This window comes from Ursus americanus, chromosome 32, assembly GCF_024610735.1.
Source record: "Ursus americanus isolate L20-20 chromosome 32, mUrsAme1.1.p, whole genome shotgun sequence".
Taxonomy (NCBI): Eukaryota; Metazoa; Chordata; class Mammalia; order Carnivora; family Ursidae; genus Ursus; species Ursus americanus.
The window spans coordinates 436,728-447,673 of NC_142158.1; the positions used below are offsets into that span (position 1 = coordinate 436,728).

General features: G+C 38.0%; 1 protein-coding gene across 1 annotated transcript; it reads left to right on the forward strand.

Annotated features, from left to right (window-relative positions):
- The first annotated feature begins 1,381 nt into the window (after positions 1–1,381).
- Positions 1,382–2,483, forward strand: LOC123796432 (olfactory receptor 2J3). Its single transcript, XM_045803908.2, has one exon. It carries the CDS (start codon positions 1,397–1,399, stop codon positions 2,333–2,335), a length of 939 nt encoding a protein of 312 aa, XP_045659864.2. The 5' UTR covers positions 1,382–1,396; the 3' UTR covers positions 2,336–2,483.
- Positions 2,484–10,946: the final 8,463 nt, after the last annotated feature.

A 10,946-nucleotide genomic window follows, 5' to 3' on the forward strand; every position in this document is an offset into this window, starting at 1 on the left:
TAAAGTGTTTATCTTTTCTATGAAAGATTAGTGACGCGCAAGAGAAAAGGAACAACTGAAAACGAAATTATTAATGCTCATTTGAGTTCCTTAACTTTGTTTTTTGTTTTTTTTTTTTACAAAAGAACAAACACAAGATAAATTGTTGATTGGACATTATGCAATGTTCACCTATCTTTGTCTATTAAAACTCTGAATTTTCTATTCAGAGGCACCATTTGAAATCATAGAAAACCTAAAAATGTGGAATAATTATAAATTATGACTCAGAGTTCAAATATCTTAGCTGCTGTCCTTAAAGCACATGAAATTTTGTGGAAACTGTCTTTCCATGCTATTGTCTAGGCCTCACACCTTGGAGTCACACACTTTCAACCCCAAGCAGCACCATCTGTTCTTGTCCTCTTTCCTGCTCCAAACACCATCCCCTTTCCTCTTGCTCCCTCTGCAGTTTTCTTCAACTCTGTAATTTAATTTTGGTCACCTCAAAATTAGTTCTAGTATCATTTATGGTTGGAAGCATCCCATCACTGCATCTTCCAGTCTATTTCACTTTTCAAGCAGGATTAAGACCATTAGTTCAGCTCATAGTGGGAATACTCTTTCTTGGGTGTGTGTGTGCACATGTGCCTTTGCTTGTAGTTCCAGTTGCATGCTGTTTTCTGTCTAGAAGAAGCTATTTGCATAAATAAATGAATAAGAATATTTTGTTCTTCCTATAATCATAATGCAATTGAAGCTTATTTTTTTTCACCCACATTGACATTTTGTTGTTGACATTTCAGTTGTTACGGAGTTGTTTTTCAGCTCATGGTAAACTCTCATTTATATGTAAGATTTTATGAAGACTAGAGATGTCCCTTTCTCTGTAACCATAAAACTGGAAGTAACCCTGAAATACCTAAAAGAGGAATAAATTGAAAGTGTTTCTTTTTGTAAAAATAAAAAGATTATTTTTCATGAAAATTGGCTTTTATGCTACGGAATATAATCTTTAATTTTTATTTATCCAAATACTAACTTAGGTATTATGGAGGGCACGTATTGCATGGAACACTGGGTACTATACACAAATAATGAATCATGGAACACTACATCAAAAACTAAGGATGTACTGTATGGTGACTAACATATCATAATAAAATGTTAAAAAAACAAAACAAATACTAACTTAGGGATGCATGAAAAGACCTCATTCTCTTGAAAAGTTATTGATTTTATCCACAACAGGAAAAATATCTGAATGAAACATGAAAATAAAACTATAAAACTGTTACTGTCAAAAGAGCAGGATTTGGAAATGTCATGGGTTTTTGCCAGTCTGCAGGTAAGGGATTGATGATGAATGGGCAGCCTTTGAGTTTATGACTCTTCCTTCAGGTCCAGGAAAAAATGAATGATGAGGGGAAAAAACGCAAGTTCTGAAGGCTACTTGGTTCTACTGGGTTTTTCCAAGTGGCCTCATCTGGAAGTAGCTCTCTTTGTGGTTATCTTGATGTTCTACTTGATGACATTGATAGGCAACCTGTCCATCATTATCTTGTCATACCTGGACGCCCATCTCCACATTCCCATGTACTTCTTCCTCTCAAACCTCTCTTTTCTGGATCTCTGCTACACCACCAGCTCCATCCCTCAGATGCTGGCCAACCTCTGGGGCCCAGAAAAGACCATCTCCTACACCGGTTGCATGATTCAACTTTACTTTGTCCTTGCACTGGGAACCACAGAGTGTGTCCTCCTGGTGGTGATGTCCTATGACCGTTATGCAGCTGTCTGTAGACCCTTGCATTATGCTGTCCTCATGAACCCTCGTTTCTGCCACCTGTTGGCTGTGGCTTCCTGGGTCAGTGGCTTCACCAACTCAGCACTTCATTCTTCCTTTACCTTCTGGGTACCCCTATGTGGACATCGCCGAGTGGACCATTTCTTCTGTGAAGTCCCAGCACTGCTGCGATTATCGTGTGTTGATACCCGTGTTAATGAGCTGACCCTCCTGATCACGAGCTCCATTTTTGTTCTCATACCCCTCATCCTCATTCTCAGCTCATATGCTGCCATTGCCCGGGCTGTGCTGAGGATGCAGTCAACAGCCAGACTTCAGAGAGCCTTTGGGACATGTGGAGCCCATCTTATGGTTGTGTCCCTCTTTTTCATTCCAGTCATCTGCATATATCTGCAGCCACCATCAGGAGAGTCTCAAGATCAAGGCAAGTTCATTGCCCTCTTTTATACTGTTGTCACACCTAGCCTCAACCCTCTAATCTACACTCTGAGAAACAAAGATGTAAGAGGGGCAGTAAGGAGACTCGTAGGGCGGGAGAGGGAGATGTGACAGAGAGATTACAGTTTTTGTCCTGCAATCTTTGTTCAGAGTCTTGTCCATCTTGGAGCTTGTTTTCCCTGCTTCTTTGATACTTCTTTTGGTCTACAACCCAGGAAGCATAACAGAAAATTTCGGCCCTAATTTTGGGTTCTTTGGATTGGCTGATTCTGAAAATATTATCTAAAGATAACTTTTTGATTTGTACCATTTTAATCTTTAATAATTCCCTATTTAGTGTCCATGGAAACTAGAGACTGGGTTTTAAAGATAATACGCTAATTTATGGACTAAGCATTAATATCTACAGAGAGGGGAACAATAAGGCAAAGACATAAATGAATGGAGTCTTTGGTCATTAACAGGCATTTGATTTAGCTAAATGGTCAAAAGATATATGTCAGTTCTTTGGCTGAAGCATACTTTTTTCAAGATACTAAATTATATGAGTGTTTTATCCTATGGGTCTATACACTGGTTGCACTGAAGAGTATAAAGAAATACCTGTTCAAATGGTTCATTTGTTCTCCCATCCATATGTTCACCTGGTCATTCATTCATTTATTTACTTTGTGAGCTAAATGTCTTCTAGATTTGGCATTTTTGCTAACATAGATGAATAAAGGACTCTTTTAAAATCTAAGTAGAACTCATTTTCTGGTGGAAGAAATGACAATGTAAGATGAAAAATGAACTATCTTTATATGACTCAATTTGTCACTGGACATGGTGCTAATAAATTAGGGTAGCTTTGATATGATGAGCATTGGGTAATATACTCAAATAATGAATCATTGAACATTATATCAAAAACTAATGATGTACTATACCTTGGCTAATTGAATTTGAATTAAAAAAACTGGGTAGCTTTTTAAAATTTAAATTTAATTTAATTAACATATAGTGTATTATTGTTTCAGAGGTAATTTAGTGATTCCTCAGTTGCGTATAACACGCAGTGCTCATTACATCGGTGCCCTCCTTCATGCCCATCACAGAGTTACAGGGTAGATTTATTCTTATTTATTTATTTATTTATTTATTTATTTATTCAGCATGTGTTAAACTATTTTTTACTTTAGTCCTCAGAAAGGCAGTTCAATTACTGTGGAACTTGGTACAAGACAAATAAGCAGCACTATATCCATCAGGCCACTTTATATTTTATTTTATTTCTTTTCTTTTTTTTAATTTAAATTCCATTAGCCTTTGTAAAGTACATCATTCGTTTTTGGTATAATGTTCAATGATTCATTAGTTGCGAATAGCATCCAGTGCTCATCACTTCACTTGCCTTCCTTCATGCCCATCGCCCAGTTATCCCATCCCCCCCAACTCCCTTTCTGCAACCCTCAAAAACTAATGATGTACTGTATGTTGGCTAATTGAACATAATTTTAAAAATAGGGTAGCTTTTTAAAACTTAAAACAAAACCAGTGGTTTGGCTATAAATCTTGAAAACCAAATACCATTTGGTAATTCCTGTAGGAAGATGATACTGTTAAAGAAAACCAAACCAAACAGAACATGTGTTTAATTTGCTTTGATTGACTTAATGACATATTGAAGATACATTAAGACTTTTCTTTTAAACATCATTACTGTTTTTTGAGCAGAATTCGTTTTTAATGTTGAAAAGGAAATCGGTCCATACCCTTTAATTTATCACTCTTAGTGGTGGATAATAACGTTGATGAATCACGGGTGGGAGAGACTCTCAAGTAATACAGTAGAGGTAGGCTTCTCTTCTTCCTCTGCTTTTTAAAGGCAGTTAAAGGTGTACATATAGCGGGAATAACTTCTAAAATTGTGATTTATAGACTGCCAGCCAATGAGAATTCTTAAAGGGAACAGTTAGGTGAAATAGTATTAGAACATCTAATCACTGAAGCCGATAGAAGAAACAAACTGAGGACTACAGAGGGGAGGGGGGTGGGGGAATGGGATAGGCCGGTGATGGGTAGTAAGGAGGGCACGTATTGCATGGTGCACTGGGTGTTATACACAACTAATGAATCATCGAGCCTTACATCGAAAACTGGGGATGTACTGAATGGTGACTAACATAATATAATAAAAAATCATTATAAAAAAAAAAAAGAACTAGGCTCTGAAAATAGCATGATTCATGCAAGGGGTGTTCTAAGGAATTGTCTAAACAAATTACTGCTAAAAATCATTGATTGGTACATGTTAATTTTGCTTTTAAAACTTAATTTAATATATTTGTCATTAGTACGGGTATTATAAAAATAAACTTATGTATGATTTTTTCAATTAATTAATAATATTAATATGATATTTTTCTTGTAATCACTTGACCGATTTATTACACACATCACTGTCCCCATCACCACTTGAAGTAAGTCTACTTTGCATATGCTGCTTCGGAGTGGAAGATGTGTTCCGTCGAAGCTAGTCAGCTATAGATAGGGACAGTAGTAGCCTAAGGACAATTTATTTTCAAGTGGTATCTTAGAAACTCATGACATTTGTAGCTGCAATTCAGATATTAGTTGTAGTATTTCACCTTTTTAAAGATCTGGATGTAATTGATGTAGGTCTTATTAAATGGATTATAAAACTAAGAAAATAGATGTGCAGGATTTCCCCTCGGCTCCTGAGTGCATTACCGTCATGTGGTCGGCTGTGCTAGGATTCCCTCTCTGCAGATTTTGTTTTCTTCTCTCATCTTCCTTTTAATCTCTCACTGGACATGAACACGGATAGAAGGTACAGTCCCATGTCCTTGAACCTATCCACAAGGAAGGCTCACGTATGTAACAGAATTTTTATGAAATATTACATAATTAATCATTCTAATATTAAATCATGTGATGGGATCACTTCACGTATCACAGAAACTTTACAAAAAGTGAAAACACAGACTCCTTCTGCCTCCCTGGAAGTCTTACCATTTGGAATACCTCACGTAGCACTGCAATCTTTCAACATATAAATGGCTGTCTTTGTTCAAGTCTATCAAAGTATAATCTACATACAACAGAATCCATCCATTTAAAATGTACATTTCAATGAGCGTTGACAAATGTATACTTAAACCTGTGGTTTCTTGTGTTGTTAATTGTAGCCATTCTGATTATTGTAGCCATGAGGGGGTGTCTCATCGTGGTTTTGATTTGTATTTCCCTGATGGTGAGCGACATTGTCTTTTCATGTGTCTGTTAGCCGTATGAATTCCTTCTTTGGAAAATGGTCTATTCATGTCTTGTGTCCATTATCTTGACTGGATCATTAGGTTTTCTGGGGGTCGAGTTTAATAAGTTCTCTATAGATTTTGGATACTAACCCTTTATCAGATATGTCATTTGCAAATATCTTCTATTCGCTAGGCTGCCTTTTAGTTGTGTTGATTGTTTCCTCCACTGTGCAGAAGCTTTTTATCTTGATGAAGTACCAATAGTTTATTTTTGCTTTTGTTTCCCTTGCCTGTGGTGACGTGTCTAGTGAGAAGTTGCTGCAGTCGAGGTCACAGAGGTTGCTGCCTGTGTTTTCCTCTAGGATTTTGATGGATTCCTATCTCACATGAAGGTCTTTGCTGCATTTTGAGTTTATCTTTGTGTAAGGTGTAAGAAAGTGGTCCAGGGGCGCCTGGGTGGCTCGGTCGTTAAGCGTCTGCCTTCGGCTCAGGGCATGATCCTGGAGTTCTGGGATCGACCCCATGTCAGGCTCTTCCGCTGGGAGCCTGCTTCTTCCTCTCCCACTCCTCCTGCTGTGTTCCCTCCCTCACTGGCTGTCTCTCTCTGTCAAATAAATAAATAAAATCTTAAAAAAAGAAAAGAAGGGGGGCGCCTGGGTGGCACAGCGGTTGAGCGTCTGCCTTCGGCTCAGGGCGTGATCCCAGCGTTATGGGATCGAGCCCCACATCAGGCTCCTCCGCTATGAGCCTGCTTCTTCCTCTCCCACTCCCCCTGCTTGTGTTCCCTCTCTCGCTGGCTGTCTCTGTCTCTGTCAAATAAATAAATAAAATCTTTAAAAAAAAAAAAAAAAAAAAAAAGAAAAGAAGGAAAAAAAAGAGAAAGTGGTCCAGTTTCATTCTTCTGCATGTTACTGCCCAGTTTTCCCAACACCGTTTGCTGAAGAGACTGTCAGTTTTCCATTGGCTATTCTTTCCTGCTTTGTTGAAGATGAGTTGACCATAAAGTTGTGGGTCCATTTCTGGGTTGTGTGTTCTGTGCCACTGTTCTACGTGTCTGTTTTTGTGCCAGTACTACACTGTCTTGATCACTACAGCGAACCGTGATGCCTCCAGTTCTGTTTTTCTTTTTCAAGGTTGCTTTGGCTATTTGGGATCTTTTCTGGTTCCATAAATATTTTAGGATTGCTTGTTTTAGTTCTGTGAAAACTGCTGGTGGTGTTTTGGTAGAGATTGCATGAAATGTGCAGATTGCTGTGGGTAGTAGAAACATTGTAACCATGTTTGTTCTTCCAATCCATGAGCACGTAATGTTTTCCTATTTGATTGTGTCCACTTCAGTTTCGTTCATAAGTGTTGTATAATTTTCAGAGTACAGAACTTTTATCTCTTTGGATAGGTTTATTCCTATGAATGTTATCGTTTTTGATGCAATTGCAAATGGGATTGATTCCCCAGTTTAATTTTCTGCTTCTTCATTATTGGTGTATAGAACTGCAACAGATTTCTGCACATTGATTTTATATCCTGCAACTTTGCTGAATTCATATATTAGTTCTAGGAATTTTTTGGTGGAGTTTTTGGGTTTTCTACATAGAGTATCTTGTCATCTGCAAACATGAACGTTTGACTTCTTCTTGCTGATTTGGAGGCCTTTTATTTCTCTGTGTTGTTTGATTGCTGAGGCTAAGATTTCCAGTTATATATTAAATAGTCACGGCGAGAGTGGAAATCCTTGCCTTGTTTTTGACAAGGAAAGACTCTCAGCTTTTCACCATTGAAGGCGATATTCGCTGTGGATCAGAAATGATTGATATAGAGTAAAAAACAAATGAATGAAAAGAGATTAACGAAACTAAAAGCTCATTCTTTGAAAGAATTAATAAAATTGATAAACCCCTAGCCCGACTCATCAAAAAGAAAAGAGAAAGGACTTTTACTTTTTAATGGTGTCTTTCAAAGCATAAGTTTTTAACCTTAATGAAATACAATGTGTTATTTCTACAAAGAAGCCTGCTGACATTTTGAGTGGGATTGCATTGAATTCATAGACCAGTTTGGGAAGAAGTGACATCTTGGCAATATTGAGAATTCTGATCCATGAACATAGAATATATATTTCCAATCTTTTACATCTTAATTTCTCTCAGAAGCGTTTGAAGTTTGTATCATGTAGATCTTGTACGTATTTTGGTAAATTCATCCCTGGTTTTGGATGCCATTGTGATGAGGTCGTAGAATATAAGTGAGGTTTGGTGGGGTGGAGTCTGGAGCCGACGACCAAGAAAGAATTCTTGAGGTGTCTTTGGTCAAAATGGTTTATTAAAGCACAGGGACAGGACCCGTGGGCAGAAAGAGCTGCTGCCCCGGGTTGTGAGGGGGGCTGATTATATACTATGGGGTTGGGGAAGGTGAGGAAAAAGGGAGGCTGGGAAAGCACTTTCATATGTCAAAGAAGACTCGCAGGACACTGGAGGCCTGGCCATTGTCAAGTTAAGGTCGTTGACCCCTTTAGAAGGTGTTAATAGTAACATAGTTGGGAGCTTCCCTGGAAAATGTTACTTTCCTCCTATCACGTGTCCTTATCAATGGGCTGCAGGTCCAAAAGAAATTCTGTTTTATTTACATTTCCTTCTGCCTCAGCTTCCCTCAATTTTACGGAGGGGATGGTAACGTTAGGGCTTCAGGAAACTGAATTGTGGGTCTCTGGAAGTTCGGCTTTGATAAGGAAGCTTCTCCCTTGTGCGTCACTAGGACAGGTGTAAACTGAGGGAGACCCAGGCCTCCCAGGATTGTGATCTCTGTCAGTTAATCATTTGTTTTTCTTTTCCTTAGCTTTAGGGCAGCCAGGGCTTCCTGAGGAATGTCACGTACATCCCATGGTGGGGGGGGGGGGTTGCGGGGTGTCAGTTTCTGCTTGTCTTCAGCCCGCCTTCTGTTCCCTCATCAGTTGTATCCAAATGCCATTACAAATAGCATACAAATAAAATTGAGGGTTTTTAATAACGGCCCTATATCCTATGAGTGTGCTACCGTACAGTTTGTTTGGGGAGCTTTTAAATCAACTACTTCGGATTTTCTGTGTACATGATTATGTCATCCACAAAGACAGACTTTTAGTTCTACTTCTCCAATTGTTATGCCTTTTATTCCCTGTCTTGCCCTGTTGCACGGGCTATGAACTCCAGGTTACAAACAAATGTAAGAATTGGGAAGAGAAATTCTTGTCTTGTTTGCGGTCTCAAGGGAAAAGTATTGAGTCTTTACCAATAATTCTGTTATTAGCTGTATTTTATTCATGTCCTCTATCAAGTTCTATCCTTGGCTTGGTGAGAGCGTTTATCATGAAAGTGTGTGAAATTTTGTCCACTGCTTTTTCTGCATTTCTTGAGCTGACCTGATGGTTTTTCTTCTTTATTCTATTAAATGGTGACATTCACTGATTGATTTTCATAAGTTAAACTAACTTTGCCTCCTGGGAAAAGAAAATCCAACTTGATCATGTCTTCACCGTCCTTTTCGCCTCATGCTAGGTTTCATTTGCTGATCTTTCAGTAAGAATTTTTTCATCTATAATCACTAGTGATGTTAAATCGTATTTTTTTTTCTCATGACGCCCTTGTCTAGGTCTGTACAAATTTAATGCTGGCTTCCTTACATGACGTGGGAAGAATTCCTTTCTCTATTTTCTGAAAGGGTTTATTTAGCGTTGATATTGTGTCTTCTTCAAAATTTAATAGAATTCACCGGTGTAGACATATGGCCCTATAGTTTTCTTTGTGGGAGCATTTTAAATTAAAAATTAAGCTACTTCCATTGGTATCAAAGTATTAACATTTTACATTTCTTTTTGAATATGTTTTCATTATTGATATCTTTCAAAGGATCTCCCAATTTCACCTTAGCTGTCAAATTTATTGTTGATAATATTTCGCTACTATCCTCTTAATCTCTGTAAGATCTATACTGACCCCCTTCATTCTGATCTAGTAGTTTGTATTTCCTCGTCTTAGTTCTTAGTTAGCCTAGCTAGAGATTGTCGGTGCTTCGATCTTTTCTAAGTACCAACTTGTGGTTTCATATGTTATTTTTTAACAGTTTTGTTCTGTATCTCATAGATCTGCTTTTATATTTATTATTCCCTTTATTCTGTATTTCATTTAATCTTATCTTTCTTCTTTAGCCTTTTAAGGTAGAACCTGAGACTACTGATATTAGACATTTCCCTTTTTCAAAAAGCATGAGCGTTTAATGCTAAAAATTTCTGCATCTCACACACGTTGACATTTTTCATTGTCATTTTTATTTTGTTTCAAATATTTTCTCATTTGTGATTTCTTCTTTGGCTGAAGGCCGTGGCACACTGGGTATTGTCATGAAAGACTAATCAGGAACACAGATACGGGGAAATAAGATTCCAGCTGAGCTGATAACTTTACATGAATCTAGAAACACTTCACTGTCGTACATCGTGTCTATCTTCTCTGTAGCTTTTCTATCATTCACACAAACTCAGAGAATTTGTCTTGAGATCAGAGTTTAAACAGAAAAATCTGGTGTTTATGGTAAAGGCAGATTTTTATACGTGCAAGTCATTGCAATTTCCTGAACTAGAGTCCCTTACTGATTGGTGGGTTATTTAGAGTCCCTGGAAGTCGGTCAGGGACAGCCAGCTCAGGAATTCTATGCCTCTTGTAATGGATACACATGCCATCACCTACCCCATTAAGAGCCTTTTATTTGGTCAGTCCTAGAACTGTCTTCACCATTTTAAATCTGGTGAGATATATATATAGTGCATGGATTTTAAAAAAAACAGGCACCTACCCCTTCTCAAGCTTAATCTTCATAGACACCTTTACATCCTTTTTTCTCAATGTATTGATGAGGGTATTGACACTGAGGGTGAGGATTACATAGAAGAGAATAAGGACTCTGCCTGATCTTGGCAATGGAAGTATGTTGTTGGAGAGAGATCTTTGTCTATAATCTGCTCTATTGCTATCTATCTATCTGTCTATCTATCTATCATCTATCATTATCTATCATTTATCATCTATCTAACATCATTATCAATCTACCATTATTTATCACCTCTCAATCACTATCTATATATTTATCATCTACCTACCATTGTTGTCCATCAATCATTGTCTACTGCCTACCATCTATCAATCATCTATCATGTTGTGGTAGCACAGGAGAGACACACGGTAGGGAAATATAAACATTAAAGGTTTTCTTTCCTCTCGCAGCTGTTATAATGAAAGGTCAAGTTACCACATGCCAGCGTACCTATAGGAGATGAGGGTTAGAAGAAGGGGCACAAGGGTAATAAGTGTTGTGAAGACAAAAGCCCCAAGGGCCATAGTGTTCACCAGGAGGACAGTGTCTGGGTCAAGGGCATCCATGAAAGAGCACGGCCAAACATATGGGCATGTGGGGCCAAGTAGTGCAGTGTTTTG